The sequence below is a fragment of the Vespula vulgaris genome, chromosome 4 (assembly GCF_905475345.1).
Source record: "Vespula vulgaris chromosome 4, iyVesVulg1.1, whole genome shotgun sequence".
NCBI classification, from domain to species: Eukaryota; Metazoa; Arthropoda; class Insecta; order Hymenoptera; family Vespidae; genus Vespula; species Vespula vulgaris.
This window is the reverse complement of record NC_066589.1, coordinates 7,245,001-7,263,302: the sequence shown is the minus strand read 5'-3', so window position 1 is coordinate 7,263,302 and position 18,302 is coordinate 7,245,001. Positions and strand designations below refer to the sequence as shown.

The following is an 18,302-nucleotide window of genomic DNA, read 5'->3' as shown; positions in this document are numbered from 1 at the left end:
ATCGTCCGTCTTCGGAGATCACGCGTCCAAGCAGAAATTGCCAGCGTGTTTCCTCTTCGTTTCTCTCTGTCTGTCTCTCTCTCTCTCTCTCTCTCTCTCTCTCTGTCTCTGTCTCTGTCTCTGTCTCTATCTTTCTCTTTATCTCTTTATCTCGTTATCTCTTTTGAATATCTATCTTCTATTGAATGATTTCGATTTGAACCATATCAAGTATTTTACTTTATTTATTTCTCCGTTTCTTTGATTTTTTTTGTCCTTTTTTCTTTTCTTTTCTCTTTCTCTTTTTTTTTTCTTTTTTCTTCTTTAATTTAATTCAATGAAATTTTTTCCTTTCGTTCATTTTTCTTTCTTTCTTTCTTCTTTTTTTTTCTTTTTCTTTTCATTTCTACACGAATAATAATATCGCGAATGTCGTGATAATTATTAATAGAATTCGTCGAACATTATCCGGATAACTCGTTTCACTCGTTCGATGAAACCTCCTGTATTTCTATTTTCTAATACCGCCCGGATTGCGTCTCTCTTTTTAATATCCTACTGCACGTTCTATTCAATAATTTCGAGCTGGTTCATATCAAGTATTTTATCTATTTCTTTGTTTTTGCGTCCCGTTTTTTTTTCTGTTTTCATTCTCTTTCTTTTTCTTTCCTTCTTCTTCTCGGTTAATTTAATTTAAATTAATTTAATTTTTTTTCTATTCTCTCTTCTTTTTTTATTTTTGCACGAATAATAATATCGTGGATGTCGTGATAATTATTAATAGAATTCGTCGAACACGATCCAGATAACTCATTCCATTCGTTCCATGAAAATTCTGTATTTCTATTTCCTAACATTGTCCGATAGCGTCTCTCTCTCTTTCTCTCTCTTTCTCTTTCTCTTTCTCTTTCTCGAGGATTACGTCGTAAAGTAATGCTAATTCGGGCGATGATTTGATTCTACTTTGATTGGGATCTCCCCTCGTGCTAACTTAGCAAACGTTACGCGTTTTATTCCGTCATTGTTGCGTGCTATGGAAACAAAGAAAAACAAATTTCTTTATCTCCGTAAAAATAAGAAAAACAAACAAACGAACGAACGAACGAACGAATAAAACAAATTTTAATTTTCTATAAAAACATATTTTTTTTATTCCTTCATTACGAGTTAACGCTCCCATAATTTTTCTTTCTTTTTCTTTCTCCTTTTCATTTTATTATTCGTAAAGAAATGAAAATGTATGTATGTATATATATACAGGTATTTACGTATCTATTATACTAATCGATAAATCGATGAATCGATCGAGGAGAAGTTCGATCGGCGATATTATTTAACGCGAGGTACGAATGCAGAACGCATGGGCGTGAAAATCGTGGGACGACTTTTAACTATGATTCATCGTGGGTATCGCGTTCCCGCGGCCATTGTCTATTACGCGGAACGAATTGATACATCGCTCTCGATCGATAATCGAAGCAGGTGCGATTCAAATCACCTGTGCCGACGAGAAAGAAAGAAAGAGAAAGATAGAAAAAGAGAGAGAGAGAGAAGTCCAGCGACAGGTTACTAAGCGCGAAGAAAAGATAACTTGTCACGATTATCGAAGGATTTTCTTTTTTCTTTTCTTTCTTTTTATTGCATTTCTTTCTTTCTCGTTTATTTATTTATTTAATTAATTCAATAATTGATTGATTGGTTGATTGATTGATTGATTAATTTATTTATTTATTTTTGGTTTTTTCCTTTTCCATTTTGCTTTATTTACGAATGGATGATTATTAAAAAAAAAAAAAAAAATTGATACAAATTATCTACTCTAGTAATAAATCTCGATCGTCGAAGATCGTGGATTTTTTTTTTTACATTTTGTTACAAATACGAAATCGTAGATTATCAAAAAGTTGATAGAAATTATTTTCTCGTAATAAGAAAAGTGTAGGACGATTGTAGAAGATTTACTTTTTTTTTTCTTCTTTTTACTTATCTTCTTTTATTTGATTTACTCACAAATTTATTTCGAATTGAATGGTTATCAAAAAGCTGATACACATTTTCTTCATTTAATGGAACGATGATTACGATCGTCGAGTAATTATTTATCTCATTTTTTTTTTCATTCGTATATTTCCTTTGAATTTATATATTGTCCATTTTTTATTTTACTTCGTCCTCGATTCATAACCATCCAATTACGAGTCCAATGTTATCAAATAAAAAAATTATTGATGGAAAATTACAATCATGAGGAAAAAAACGTAAGATTACATTTTGATACTTTGATACTTAACACACTTTTCTTTTTCATTCATTCACTTTCTCTCACTATCTGTCTGTCTCGTAGTTTTCAAAGATACGAATGCATTTAAGTGGTAGCTTAAATTCTCGAGACATTAAATTGCACGTGACGATTAACACCGTCGAGAGCCATTAATTGCAGTTGCAGGGTGAGGGGTTTGAGGATTGTCGATGGGAGGGAAGAGAGGTAAAGAAGGAAAGGGAATGGATGATAGAAGAAGATGAGGAAGAGAAGAAGGAAAATGAGGAGAAGGTGGAGGTGAAGGAGGTGAAGGAGGTAAAGAAGGTGAAGGAGGAAGAAGAAGAAGAAGAAGAAGCAGCTTTGCAGCTTCTTACTTCAACCTTCTCTCTCTCTCTTTCTTCCTTTTGTTCGATCCTTCTTATCCTATATCTCATACGAGTCACGTTTGTACGCGGACAATAGTCCACTCTTATCTCTAATGATCCACGCGGCCTCCGTTGTGTCCTCTAAAAAAAAAAAGAAAAGAAAAGGAAAAAAGAAAGAAAGAAAGGAAGGAAGAAAGAAAGAACAAGAGATAGAGAGAAAGAGAAAGAGAATAAGAGAGAGAGAGAGAGAGAGAGAGAGAGAAGGAAAAGGAAGGGTGGATAAAAAGAAAAGTATCTATTGAAATCTTTCTTGGTTTCAACGATTCTGTCTTCACCAAGACGACGATAAGTATCTTCAGAAAGAGAGCGAGAGAGAGAAAGAGATAGAAAAGTTTTTCGATAAATGTCTCTTTCTCTTTTTCTCTTTCTCTTTTTCTCTTTCTTTTTCTCTTTCTCTTTCTCCTTCTCTCTTTTTCTACAGTTCAACCTACTTACTTTAAGAGAAGTCACTTTACGCTGTAATTACAGTACCGTTAAAGCTGCCATTAAAGCGATACCTTACGATACGATAGGACATCGTTAAGTAGCGACTTTATAGACCTGACCTATGGCTTTCTAAAAGGGAACCCTATAATCTGTAGGTATTACGTGTAAGAGACCTACCCCCCCCCGTGTATATATGTGTGTGCGTGTGCGTGTGCGCGTGTGTTTGTACATACATGGGAGAGACGTGCTCTCTCTACTCCACGATTCTCTTCTACGCGAGTTTTTCTCTTAAATATTTCCCTTTAAATTCGTTCGATTGTCTACGTTCGATAATATCCCTTTCGTCCTTGACGAATCCCCTTCCTTTGCACCTCGCAAGATCTTATTTCCTTATTACCTTACAATTCGCACTGCGAGTCGACGATTCAAAGTCATTTTCTACGAAAAATAATCGATTCTCATCGAGTTTTTCTCATTATACGTTTCTGTAAGATTCGTAGGATTTAATAACAAGTAGATCGGCTTGAAGAAAAAAGAAAAAAGGAGAATAAGAAGAAGAAGTGTTTTATACGTAATCACTTCTCTCGTTAGAATTTTCATTACAATTTTCTTATAAGATTTCTCGCAAACAAAAAAGATAACTGCATAATTCATACAATAAATATCTACTAATAAATATTGAAAAAAAAAACAAACAAAAAAAAAAAGAGATAAAGGAAGAAAAAACAGAAATTCTTTTGACAAAGTTATTCTCATTGCAATTTTTTTATTATTCAGTTTTTATTACAATCGTACGATTTCTCGCATATGAATGATAACCGATAATCGTATAATAAATTGCAATCTTATAAATAGAGCAGAGAGAGAGAGAGAGAGAGAGAGAGAGAGAGAGAGAGAGAGAGAGACCGATTACGGTAGAACCATTGTAAAAAGGTTCGTAGTACATATATTACATGTATACATATATATATACACACACATGTATATATATAATGCATACGTGTGCGCGCGAAAACGAAGCTAAACGGCTGGTTAAGCTCGAGATAAGGGAGATAACCCATGTCTCCGTTAGCTTACGATCCCATCTCTCTTTTATTTCCTTTCCTCTTCTTCTTATTCTTGTCTTTCTTCTCTTCACTGATTGTGAGTTTGTCTCTCTCTCTCTCTCTCTCTCTCTCTCTCTCTGCCTGTCTTTTTTTTCTTCTTTTTTCTTTTTCTTTTCTTTTTCTCTCATTTTATGTCTTCTTCTCTCGCAGCTAATCTGTTACAACGAAGGCTTAGTTATACGACATAATTCTGAAATAAAGAAAGAGAGAGAAAGAGAGATAATAGCTTCGATATTTCTTTTAAAGCGGTTCGTTAAAAGAAATAAGAGAGGATGAGAGAGAAAGGAAGAAAGAGGGTTGGGGAAAAAATAAAAAAAAAAATTAAAAAAAAGTACCCCTGTCATTTCGAAACGGTATTACAAGAAAGTTATCGGTCGATCGTTTAATTAACGTTTCGTCGAGTTTCTCGATAAAAATGCGCTACCCCGTAAAATTTCATTCCGCCTTTATTCTTTTTCGTTCGGAAAGATATCCCCATTGCACGTCCCTCGGTTTTAATTCTAGCAGGCTCTGTGGAAAGACAAACGGATAAAAAGTTGGAGTAATTAACTATTATGTGGTACCCTTTTATTATCTTCTCTCTCTCTCTCTCTCTCTCCCTTTCTTTCTCTCTTTGTTGTTTTTGTGCTTACCCCATCAGTTTTTATTAACATTTAAATTTCTTTCATCAACTGTTTGCAAGCGAGATCACTTTTTTTTAATATTCCACTTTTCGATCTTTCGATTTCTAATTCGATAACGATACATATATACGTACGAATCGAATAACGCATTCTCTATCCATCTCTCTTTCTTTTTCTTTCTCTAGTACGAACATTTTTTTTGGGATTAGAAAAAACGAAATATATTTCGTTAATTCGTTATTAAATTGTAATACGTAATTCATGATCCATCTTTTTTTTTTCGTTTTCTTTTTTTATTTTTTTAATTAAATTATCGAAAAATTCACCACGCTTCGTAGTTCTTACGTGAATCGTATACACATCATCGATATTATGAGATTGTATGTATGTACACGTAAATACATAAATACATAAATACACGTGTATAGTGTATATGATCGTATTAAATTGCGAATTCTTTTGATCTCTCTCTCTCTCTCTCTCTCTCTCTCTTGTTTGAAAATTTTCCTTCTGCATTATAAACAGAGAAGTATATTTTGTTAATTTGTTATAGGGCTATGACGCGTACATAATTCACCATCAATATGTTTTTAAACTGAATTATCGTATGCCTCAATCACTCTCCTCATAATTTCTACAGAGAGAATCGTAAGAAACTCTGGCGTAGTAATTCTAACGTTAGAAAATTTTCCGTGGTATTAGAAACATCGAAATACATACATACATATATTCCGTTAATTTGTTATTCGACTATGGTAGATTATTCACGGAAAATATTTTTTTTAAATTGAATTATAGGTGGACGCCATCTACATATATATATTCGCCCTGTATATTCGTAATTTTTGGATGAACCGCGTATACACAAGTTCGATAGAGAAATATTTTCTGAGGAAACGGTTTTGAACGGGTTCGCGTTTCTAGACGTTTTACACGTAATTCGCGCGAAGACGAGAAAAGGAAAACTAATGGAAAGAATCTCGAAACGAAAAGAGAGAAAAAAAAGGGGGGAAAGAGAAAGAAAGAGAGAAATTTACTGAGAGAAGGAGAAAAAGGGAAAGAGAAAGAAAAGTGTGACAAAGAGAGAAAGAGAAAGGGTGAAAAACGGAGTAATGGAGAGTGTGAAAGAAAGAGAGAGACAGAAAGAGAGAAAGAAAGAAAAAGAAAGAGAGAGAGAGAGAGAGAGAGAGAGAGAGAGAGAGTGGAAAAATGAGAGAAAAAGAATGAGATAGAAAAAAGAATGAGACAAAAAAAGAACGAGAGAAAGAGAGAGTGAGTATAGTACAGAGAAGATGTAGAAGATTTTCGGATTTGCACGAAGGAGGGCGGTAGAGTTTGCTATCCGATAAAGCCACCCACCCCTTTCTCGCACATGCCTGAATATAAAGACGCTCTCTTGCAACATACAAAGCTGAGGAAGAGAAGGAGGAAGAAGAGGTTGAACTCGACCCAAGGGCAGAAAGAGAGAGAGAGAGAGAGAGAGAGAGAGAGAGAGAGAGAGAGAGAGAGAGAGAGAGAGAGAGAGTGAAAGATCAAGAAGACTCGAAGAGAGGGCGCGTATTCACGTAGACCCCCAGCATCCTCTCTACTCTCTTGTTATATCGCGTTTCTCTTTGCGAATTTCGCGTGGCACGACTTTACGCTCGAGCGTACATATTACATACATGTGTACATATGTAGGTACTTTTGTGGGTGCGCGTGTGTGTGTATATATATGTAGGTAAATCAGTAGAAACTTGTCTATGGAAGACGATGCAACGGTAATTTCAGGAAAACTGAAGAGAGAGAGAGAGAGAGAGAGAGAGAGAGAGGAATGAATAATTTAGAAAGATGAAAATATGTTAGAATTGAGAATCAATGAACAAAGATAAATCTAAAGAGAATATGAAAGACAAAGAGATGCATATGTATGTAACGAGAATGAAAATGTGTATTAGAGAAATATAGTAATATGGAATAAAAGAGAGAGAGAAAATACGAGAGGAAGTAGAAGGAATAAGAGCAATAGGCATAGAAAGAGAGAGTGAGAGAAAAAGAAAGAGAAATAGAGATAGAGATATAGAGATAGATAGAGATAGATAGTCGTGTTAGCACGTGTCGTTGCCTCGGCAACCTGGTGCCTAGATCTCTCGAGCTAGTCGCTTCTATTTTCGATAGCCGCGGAAAACGCACTTCCTCCGTGACCGAGTGTTTATACTTTTAGTGGGCGAGCCCACGCTACTCCATCCATTGATATCTCTTTCCATACCAACCCCTCTCTTTTCCTTTCTTTTCTCTCTTTTTCTTCTTGTACCTTAAAAATATAATTTCAAATTATCGTATATATGTATCTGTTATTTAACTTATAGTAAATTTACATTCAATATATTTTGATATATAATTTAAATTATTTGCAATATATGTATATATATAATATAATTCAAAAATTAATTGTAAGATATATAGGGTAATAGAACATATGGCCATTTATACAATTTTTTTATTTATATTAGCGTGTCTATTTAACTTTAAAGTAGTAACATTTATTTATAAATTATTCTATATTTTATATATTTATATATTATTTTATATTTGATTTTTTATTTAATATTTTCATTATTTAACATTTTTATTATTATTATTCTTTTTCTTATTATTATTATCATTATTAATTCTCTTTTTCTTCGTTCCTTCAATCTTCGCATCAATTTATTAGAAGACGTCGACGAAGCACGACGACGAATCGTCCAGATTCCACACAGATTAGTTTATCCCTACCACTGGTTTTAACGAGACACGATTTGTTCCATGTCTCCGCGCGGAACGAACGGTTCTATGTCGTTTACCATGCGTTTCTCTAATCGTTCCTTCACGTGAGAAAGAATTTTATGGGGAGAAATTAGATTACACAAGACTATATAATTATGTCTGTTTTTTATTCTTTTTTTTTCATTTCTTTTTTTTCTCTCTTGTTTTTTTTTCTATGTTTCTAATTATACAATACGAGTTCATACTAATTTCGATTGGAATTGAATTTTAATTGTTATATATGATTTACGTGTTGTTTTAAATTACATAAAAAAAAAAAAAGAGAGAGAGAGAGAGAGGCAGAAAAAGAAAACAAAGAAATAGAAAGGAACAAGAAAAAAATTTCGTGAATGATATCTTTAATCTTGCTTTGCGATGAATTTTTATATTACATCGGAAAAATATATTTTCCGAAGAGATTACCTTCTATAATCAGAAAAGTAATTACAGAAAAAAAGAAAGAACAAGAAAAAGAAAAAAGATAAGAAAAATAATGGAATACGAAATGATTCTCGTGTTTGTCGGCACATGTTAAATATTGATTTGCAAAACTAAATATATTAACGAGTTGTATGTTGTAGAATATTATTTATTGATAAATATATTCTCATTACTGTTGAAATTGAATATTACTTGTCTCTTTCTCTCCCTGTTTTTTTTTTTATTTTTTTTTTTTTTTTTTTTTTTTTTAGAAACGGAAAACCATCAAACTAATTTTTGTACAGTACTACTGGTGGTAACTTTCACCTTACTGCAAGTTACTACTGAAACGAGTTTTAAAAAAAATCTGAGTTGACAATACGTAAGTAAGTCGATCATTTTATCGCGCTACTTTCTTTTTTATTGTGCAAATAAGGCCAATAAAAAAAACATATATACGAGTGTGTATCTATATTTAGCGAGAACTGGAACGAGACACAGTTATTACATGATTGGCCAATAAGTAATGTCGAAATTTTTAATACAGGTTGATATCAACTATACTTTCAAGGTGGACCAAAAGTATTTTTGTAGATTTTTAAAAGTCGATTACGATTTTTTTATCGAAACATTTTTAGATATGTTTTATTATGTTTTATATTATATTTATACTATAAATAATAGTATATTTGTAGTACATTTACAGTATATTTTTTTTCATAATTTCTTTTTTTCTCAAAAATACGCGAACTTTCTTATCATTTATTAAATCGATTAAATAAAAGAAAAAATATTTATACGGATTAATTCAATCTCGATAAAAAGAGAATTTTTAAAAAATGATCTAGGTACTTTCGAGGGGTCTTTCCACTTAAGAACTTTTAACCCGACCATGTATAAAAAAACATTTTTCGATTATCGTTTATTGACCAACCCGTATAAATAATTGAACGGTTCTATCAACGGGCAGTGATACACTATGGAAAGTGTAAGGTTAAAAAGGTGGTCTATACTTTTCGACGACGTTGTTACCAATTTAAAATTTAAAGTAGAAACTTCTTACGTTCTCCTACCGTAATTATTCTATCTTATCGAAGGAAGTGCACGCGTTCGATGCACTTTGGAAACACTTGAAACGATTCGGAGGACCTTGTTGTGTTGAACTCTCTTCAAGTGTTTCTTCTCTCTCTCTCTCTAATACACACACACACACACACACACATACTCTTTTTCTTTCTTTCTTACTTCCCGAACGTATCTATAATTAAGTACGAACAAGAGTTCTTCAAGAGGCAGTAGAACGTCCTCGACATATAGAGGTAGAGATAGAGATAAAGATATATATATATATATATATATATATATATATATATACTCTGAAATACAAGAGATTCGTTCAGTGGTATCTGCTTTTATCTATCCGTTGCACCTGCCCTTTCCTTAGTTTTCACACCTTCACTTAATATTTTTGTCCCTTTTGACTTCCCTAAGAATATCAGGGATATAAATTTCAAGATAAGCTGACTATATACATCGTACAAGATACAGAAAAGATATAGCAATTTACTTTCAACATTATTTTATTATTTATTATTTACGTACGTAGGTACATAGGTACATACATGTGCAATGATTAGTCTCGAGCACGTAGTAAGATACGAGATATTCGTTCGACCTCGTTTCTTGATGATCAAACATTTTTTTCTCTTTTTATTTTCTTTCTTTTTTCTTTTTTTTTTGCTTTTGATTATTTTCTCCAATTAATGTGTCATGAAAAAAGAAAAAGAAACTTGTGTTTAAAAGAGAAGAGAAAGAAGCAGAGAGGAAAAGTAATTATATGTACCGGATAATTTAATATCTATTTTTTATTTAATCTCTATTATTATCTATTTAATATCTATTTGAAAATTATACGGACCTTTTCTTCCTAAGTTTTTTTTATATTCTCTCATTTTTCTTTTTTATTTCTCTCTTTCTTCTCTTTTTCTTTTCCTTCTTAAAAAATAAATTATACTACATCATATTACAGTCCATTTCGGTATTCCAAAATTATATGGTCCATTTCTTCTTTTTCTGAATTTTCTCTCTCTTTCTCTCTCTCTCTCTCTCTGCATCCTTTCTTCTTTCTTTCTGAAAAATAAATTACACCTATACTGCATGCAGTCGAAATAATCGGTATTTCAAAATTGTATGGTCCATTTCTTTTTTCTTTTTCGTTTCTTTTCCTACCTTCTTTTTCCCCTTCCTCTCGAATACATAATACCTTTGACTGGATTTGCCATGATTGGTACGATCGGCATTTTCCATTCGTCTTCTTTCCCTCGTTATTTATCATTCGTGGCCACCTTCGATGTCCTTTTCTCGAAGGTACGCGTGCTCTTGCTCGAGAGTGAGAAAGAAACAGAAAAAGATACACACACACACACATATGTATATATATATATATATAAATATAGACAGAGATAGAGAACCAGAGAAAGAAAGAGAAAGAAAGAGAAAGAAAGAAAGAGATAGTGAACGTCGGCAAGTTGCCATGTATGGTGGAAAGTGGTCGGTGTTGTAGTTTTGAATTCGTCCGAGATTCGTTTGGTTCGTATCAAGGTCTTGGACCGGCTTCGCCACTGGCATCGACGACGTTACATGGGAGAGTTCCCACGTGCCTTTTGCACAACCTCTCCTCCTTCTCTTCCTCCTCTTTCTCCTCTTTCTCCTCCTCCTACTCTTACTCCTCCATCTTCTCTTCCTCTTTATCCAACTCCTTCTCTTCTTCGACCATCTCTTCAATCTCCTTCTTCTCCTTCTCCTTCTATTTCTTCTTCTTCCCTTCCTCTTTTTCCTTCCTCTTCTTCTTCTTCTTCTTCTTCTTCTTCTTCTTCATCCTCATTCTCTTTCTCTTCACCAAACTTCCTAAAGGTACGAAGGGTGCACCTTTTTTTATTTTTATTTTCATCTCTCTTTCTGTTTCCTTTTTTCTTGTTCTCTTTCTTTTTTCTTTTTTTCTTTCTCCTCTTTTGACCACCATCGATGTTTAGCACCGTTCGAACTTACTCTTGCGTGTCTCAAATTCGACGAAGAATTGAAAATGTAAATTAAAGAGAAACGGTTAGAGAAAGAGGAAGAGTATATATATGTGTATGTATATATATATATATATATATATATATATATATATATATTGTATTGGTAGATAAGTAATGGAATTTGTAATATTTTGGACGTAAATAAACAATATGTATATAAGCGAATAATACTATAGTAAACTATATACAATAGTATTGTATTTAAAGTATTGTATTGTTTTCATTAATAATTATCATTTTCGATAGAAATATTCTGAATAAAAATGTTACTGAAAGGTCAATTTATTTGTATACAAAATATTGATAATTGTAATGTTATTTATTTGTTATTATTTCATATATATATATATATATATATATATATATATATATATATATATATATATATATATATGAATTGTGGAATAGGAATTAAAAGTTGCATAACGATCAGATAATCTTAAGAAAAGATAATAAGACATAGACGTAGAATGTAATTCGGTAGCAAAGATAATAACCAGGCTACGACTAAAGTTTTAAATCGATGTTATTCATAAGGAGCAAGTATAGAGTTGGAAAGGGGAGAAGCAAAGACAGAGAGAAAGAGGAAGAGAGTGTGTGTGAGAGAGAGAGAGAGAGAGAGAAGGGGGAATGGAATCTATTACATGGTTTCTCCCTATTTCTCTCTCTCTCTCTCTTTCTCTTCCTCTTTCTCTGTGTCTTTCCAGTGGAATTAAGAAACTAGATCGAGAATGTGGATATAAATAATCGAGCTAATACGGAAGTTCTATTCTTACGCTCTTTCTCCAACTGTTTCTTTCTTTTTCTTTTTTTTTTTTCGTTTTTATTTCTTTTTCTTTTCTCTCGATTCCCTCGTCAATTGAGAAGTCGCGAAAACTTTCTTGTTTCTTTCTTCGAAAATGATAACGTATTTTAATCTTAAACATTTCCGAACAAAATTTTCTTCCTCCTCTTCCTCCTCTTCTTCTTCTTCCTCTTCCAATTCTTTTTTCCTTTTTTTTTTTAATTTTTGCTCCTTTTTCATTCTTCCTTCCTTTTCTTTTATTTTCGTTCATCGTTTGGCGTTCGAGAAATTACCGATACGGTATATATGTATATCGAAGTGGAATATAAAAGTACTTGCTACTTTTGATGAGACTCGTTAAACGAAACGACTTTATATTCTCGGAATTTAAGAGAGGGACGAAGTAAAGCGTTAACGGAGAGAGGGATGGAGGGGTGGAGACGGGGGTGGATGTGGGTGGATGGCGAGAAAGAGAAAGAGGATGGAAAGAAATCAGCTCGCAGGATGACTCGGGAAATTTGACTGGGAGTAGAAACCGGCAAGGAAGAAAGAAACGAGAAAGGAGAGGGAATGACAGCGAAAGAGAGAAAGAGAGAAAGAGAGAAAGAGAGAGAAAGGAAGAGTGGGAGAGAAAGGTGACTGTTCCCTTCTCCCTTTTCACTCTTCCCACACGGTGGCGCTAAAATAAAATGACCGACGACGGGAGGAATGCAGAGGCTGCGTATCGCAGAATGGACCATAATATATATATATATATATATATATATATATATATATATACATTGTGTGTATATATATATATATATGAATGTATATGTATATGTCAGCAGGCAGACAGACTCTAGAGAAGGATGGCATTTCGAAGTACTGAGATGAAGAAAGATGGCGAATACAACCTCCATGTTATTTCACTCTCTCTTTCTCTCTTTCTTCGTCTACCCTCTTACCATTCCCTTTATATACATACATATATATATATATATATATATATATATATACATCTTTCTCTTTCTCTCTTACGACGAGGTATTTCGTGCCGGTAGAATCGATCGGGAGAGTGAGAGAAAGAAGAAGAGGGTAACGCCACTCAGTCTCCTCCTTACTCCGGCAATTTGTTCTTAGTCATCGTCCGAGAAGGTTATGGGTACCGGTCTCCTCCCTAGTTTACACAGAAACTATCGTTAGAGTACATCGTTTCTCCTCTTACCTCCTTCCTTCCTTCCTTCCTTCCTTCCTTCCTTCCTTCCTTCTTCTCTCTCTTTCTCTCTCTCTCTCTTTCTCTATCTCTATCTCTGTCTCTATCTCTCTTTTTCTCCCTTCCTTCTCTCCTTTTTTCCTTCTTTTACGAGTTAATATTTGCCTTTCTTTTTCGTTATAATGCTTCGATAAGTGCAATGACCGTGTCGTCGTCCGATCTATCATCGGGTTTACATGGATGTTCTTTGATTTTCAAACATATATATATATATATATATGTGTGTGTTTGTATATATATATATTGTACATATATAAGTATATATATATATACTTGCATTAAATATATATTTATTATATTAATATAATGTGCAATAATTAAATAGAAATAACATTAATAAAATCATATTATTATATTAAATATATACATACATATATAAATATATATATATATATAACAAAAATTTATAATTAAGAAATTAAGAAATACGATATTACTTTTATCCCTGATAAAAAAAAAAGAAAACAATATCAAATAACCATCTGTCTCTTTCCAAGAGCCCTACCCTCGAAAGCAAAGAAAAAAAAGGAAGAAAATAAAAGAAAAAAAGATCCTCTTAGGAAAAACCTGATGTCCCACTTTTTGTTTACAGAAACCGTAACGACATTGGCGAAGCAGTCGGAGAACAAGACCCTGACCCTCTTCGATCAAGTATACCGATCGATGGCAGCTCAGAGTAAACCATCGATCAGAGCACTGTACCAAGCTATGATAGACTACGTGTCACCTAGTAACACGCCAGACAGTTTGCAACAGCCATTGACGCGGGAGCTTCTTCACGAACGTTTCCTCGAGTTTTTCTCACGATTGTTCCCGGTTGCTTATCATCACGCAGTTAATCCAGGAAAGGACGATTTCACGGATAAATTCAAATCTTGCCTCTACGAAACGATCGACGAGGTTCAACCGTTCGGTGACGTACCAAAACAAATTTCAAGGGTCGTAGGAAAGAGTCTCGAGGCTACGAGAGTTCTTATCCAGGCGTTGACGCTCGGCAAAACCGTCTTAGATAGAACCGACAGCGCTTTATTTTCTGGCACCAGTCCACAACAAGAATCATGCTACAACGCCCTACTTAGGATGACCTATTGTCCACGTTGCAACGGAATCGGTGCTACTATAAGACCTTGCAGTGGATTCTGCACGAACGTTATGAGGTAATTATAAGTCAGTAATTTAAAGTTAGTCAATAATTTTAATAATAATATTACATATCTTTCATATGTATATATAAAATTGATTTATTTATTTTCGATATATTATATTACATACGAAATATCTGTATATCGAAATGCTCGTTAATCGATATCGGAGTAATTATTTATTATATGTTAAACGTCGACGAATATAAAGATAGATTTTTATAAAATGCGAACGAATTTTTACGAACGTTTTATCATTTACTGTACAAAAAGCAACGCGTTATGTATCCATTTTATAGAGATTCGAATCGATTATATTATTATTAAGTTTCTTTCGCATTAGAGATTTTGCAGTTTACTCAATCGGAACAGCCCGTATAAGTGATTTAATCACAATTATAATTCCTACTATTATATTTTACGATTACCGAGGCGAACGTGATCTATCGTCGAAAACGAATATCTAATCTATTTTCGTATTTAATCGTAATCGTCGTATTATATTCGCGTTTAAATATTAAATATACGTACACACATACATACATATTATGCTATAAATATATACCGTAATAAATTCTGGATAAGTAAAATTTTCTATTTCGTATCGACAACACGGATTGGAATTTGGACCATCGAATCTGATAAATCTCCGAAACCTTAAACCAATTTCATTTATTTCACCTAATCACGACTAAAACAGAGGGGTGGGGAGACATTCTAACCCTCTCCCCTTCTTCCTCTCCCCTTCTCCTTCTCCCTTCCCCCGCCATATTGATTTTGACCGTATATATAATTCGCCGTGTGGTTTGTACGAGGAAGTTACGTTCGTCACTCTGTTTTACTACGGATTAGATTTCTGAATTGATTTATTGGAACCCAAATGGGATTTGCATTCTGTTTATCGTTCATCTCTCGTTCGATAAGGGAAGCATTTGATAGTATGGATACGATAACTAGGGGAAGATATTCGAACGTCGAGTAAAATATAAATGTGTGTTTGTGTGTGTGTATATATATATATATATATATATATATATATATAGGGGTAGGTGGGTCAAAAAAAATTTTTTATTGCAAATGATTTTTAAAAATCAATCAGATCCAAACTTTTATTAGACTAACTTGTGTGTGTGTGTTGTTTCTTTTCTTTTTTTTTCATATTAAAATTGCAATATATATGTATATAAAATTGTATGATATAAATGTTAAATGTTAAGACAGTTAATCTTAATATAAAGAATCCTTCCGATAAGAAAATTGCTTTTGAAAAATCACATTTTATTATATATATATATTCAATCGATATAGACAGTCGACGATTGATCATAAACACATCACTCGCGTTGTTCGAATATTTTCATGAATCATTATAACGTACACACACATATATATATATACGAGTATACGCATACACATAGATCTTGTCGAGTAAGGTGAAAATAAAGATGGAGAATTTTGGCGAGGATATCGATTGAATAGAAATCTGTATGGGTATATTCTCAACAATTTGACAGATTTATTTGTTAGTAGATAGGTATTTGTGGTCTTATAAGATCGCGTCTTTGAACTATATACATATGTATAATATATACCGATCAAAGATTCCTTATCCAATCGGTATTATACATAGAAGACGAAGGTTTGCCGGCTTTAAAGGTTTATAATGATGAATACGATTCATAAACATTTATAGCACTGTGACCCACTTTGCAAATGTTACGTATGTACATCGTCAAGTCGAGTTACCACTATCTCGTGATGCCTCATCTTCACATTTATTCGAGTGTGCGAGAAAGAGAGAGAGAGAGAGAGAGAGAGAGAAAGCATAATCTTACAACTTGATTATTATTCTCTACACATTATATATCTCTTCGAGTAGTTCTATTCTAGTAATTTTATTCTAATACACAAATAATACAAATTTTCTTCACGGTCACGTGCTGGCTCGTGGCATAATATCAGAGTCCTTTATAGTGTATTTAAACTCGTGTGCACATGGTAGGATAACAATGAAATAGGACAACGAAATAGAAAAAAAAGAAAAAAGGAAAAAAAAGGAAAGAAAGAAAGAAATCAAAAAACGAACGCGTAGTCCGATGAAACAAAAATAGGATATTTCGTTGGTGTCGTTCGAATGGCATATCGTGAAAAAAAGTATTAGGTAGATACATATGTATGTATGTATGTATGTATGTATGTATGTATGTGCGCCATATATATATATATATATATATATATATATATATATATATATATATATATATATATAGTTTCTTCGTGCTATGAGAAAGAACACACGATTTGATAGGAAATATTTGCTTTACAGAAAAAGCGCGATCGGTGGTTTCGATGGTGTATTATGTTGTTTTTTTTTTCTTTTTCCTGTTTCTTTTCCTTCTCTCTTCACCTCGTTTGTTTTATTTTTATTCTCGGCGTACCCCTGCGTGTTCCCTGCCAAAAAAATATATATATATAAAAAAAGAAATTGTAGAAAAAGAACAACAAAAAATCTATCGAAAATCCTGAATTCGAAAGTCAAACACGACACATTGCTTTTCGGGATATTGAAAAATAAATTGGACGCTCGCACGATATTGTCGTTGATATACTTGTGTATATATATGTCCGTATACACACAAATATATACACAAAATACTATATATATATATATATATATATATATATATATATATATATAAAATAAAAAAATATATAATAAACATAATAAATATATAAATAAATATATATATACACGTATTTATACTTATTTATACTTATTTATACGTATGTACCTCGGATAGATAAAAAACGAATTCGCATTCGTGATTTTCGTAAACGGAACGATTTTAGCTAACTCACGTAAAACGTTTTGTGCCAGTTTTGTGTCTGTTACCGTTTTGTGTTCATTCGTTCGTGCTTTGAATCACGTTCGTTCGAGGGAAAACGTTGCTCATAGGAACGATAAATATATCCATCTAGTTCGCGCACGTGTCTGAGTAGGTGTTGGATGTTGGTCGTGATGGTAGTAGTGATACTCGTGATGGTAGTGTGGTGGTATAGTGGCGGTGATGTTGTTAGTAGTGGTGGTTGAGCAAGCTGGAAAACATCTTGACTTTTCGTCTTCCGTGGGCGAATTTCATTCTAATGCGTTCAATCTCTCTCTCTCTCTCTCTCTCTCTCTCTTTTTCTCTCTTTCTGTCTCTCTTCGTGGAAATCACTCTAATCTGATTACATTAGCGTGTATGCTCTTCCTCCGTTCCCGACTCACCCCTCATCCACCCACCTACATTTTCTTATTCTTAACACATGCATCCGTTTATATAGTTGGTACATGTTATCGTTCATTTCGTATTACACGATCTTGATTATAATTTCTTAAATAACTGATTCGTACGTATGCATGCATTTTATATATGTGTATATATATATATGTATGTATGTATGTATGCAGGTATGTATGTATGTATGTTTATGTATATGTAATTTTTTTAGATCATAGAAGGATGAATGGAAATTTTTAAGACATATCTTTCTTTTTAGCATGCACATATTTATAGTACGCGTTTCTTTATCGTTCGTTTACGTATTATATATTTTTATCTTAATTTCTTTAAAAACTGATCATGTCATTTTTTCTCTTCCCTTTTCATTTTTATTTTCATTTTTATTTTTTATTTTTCATTGATTATATCACGAAAGACATATTACAAATTTGAAGATACACATATACATATATCAAATTCCTCACATAATTATCATTTATTGTATTACTCGTCAGAGATTTTATTAGACGGATATTTAACTTTAATAATACTTTTATATAACAATATATATCTTATATTCATTTCTTTTCCTTTCTTTTCTTTTTTTTTTTCGTTTTTATAAGAAGTAGTAGCAAGATATTAGTTGGAACAGTAGGTTAAGACGAAAGGAATTTGAGAAGATTTGTAAAAAAAGAAGAAATAAGCAAAAAAGAAAATAGGAAAAAAAAAATTTTAAAAGAGAATAAAAAATA

The 18,302-nt window shown here is 32.7% G+C and overlaps 1 protein-coding gene across 1 annotated transcript in view; it reads left to right on the top strand.

Annotated features, from left to right (window-relative positions):
- The window catches only part of LOC127063293 (division abnormally delayed protein), a 107,571-nt gene that overhangs the window by 29,544 nt on the left and 59,725 nt on the right, over window positions 1–18,302 (top strand). Inside the window, exon 3 of the mRNA XM_050992860.1 lies at window positions 13,738–14,302. Within this exon, the coding sequence (XP_050848817.1) occupies window positions 13,738–14,302 (565 nt within the window). The remainder of the gene's footprint in view (window positions 1–13,737; window positions 14,303–18,302) is intronic.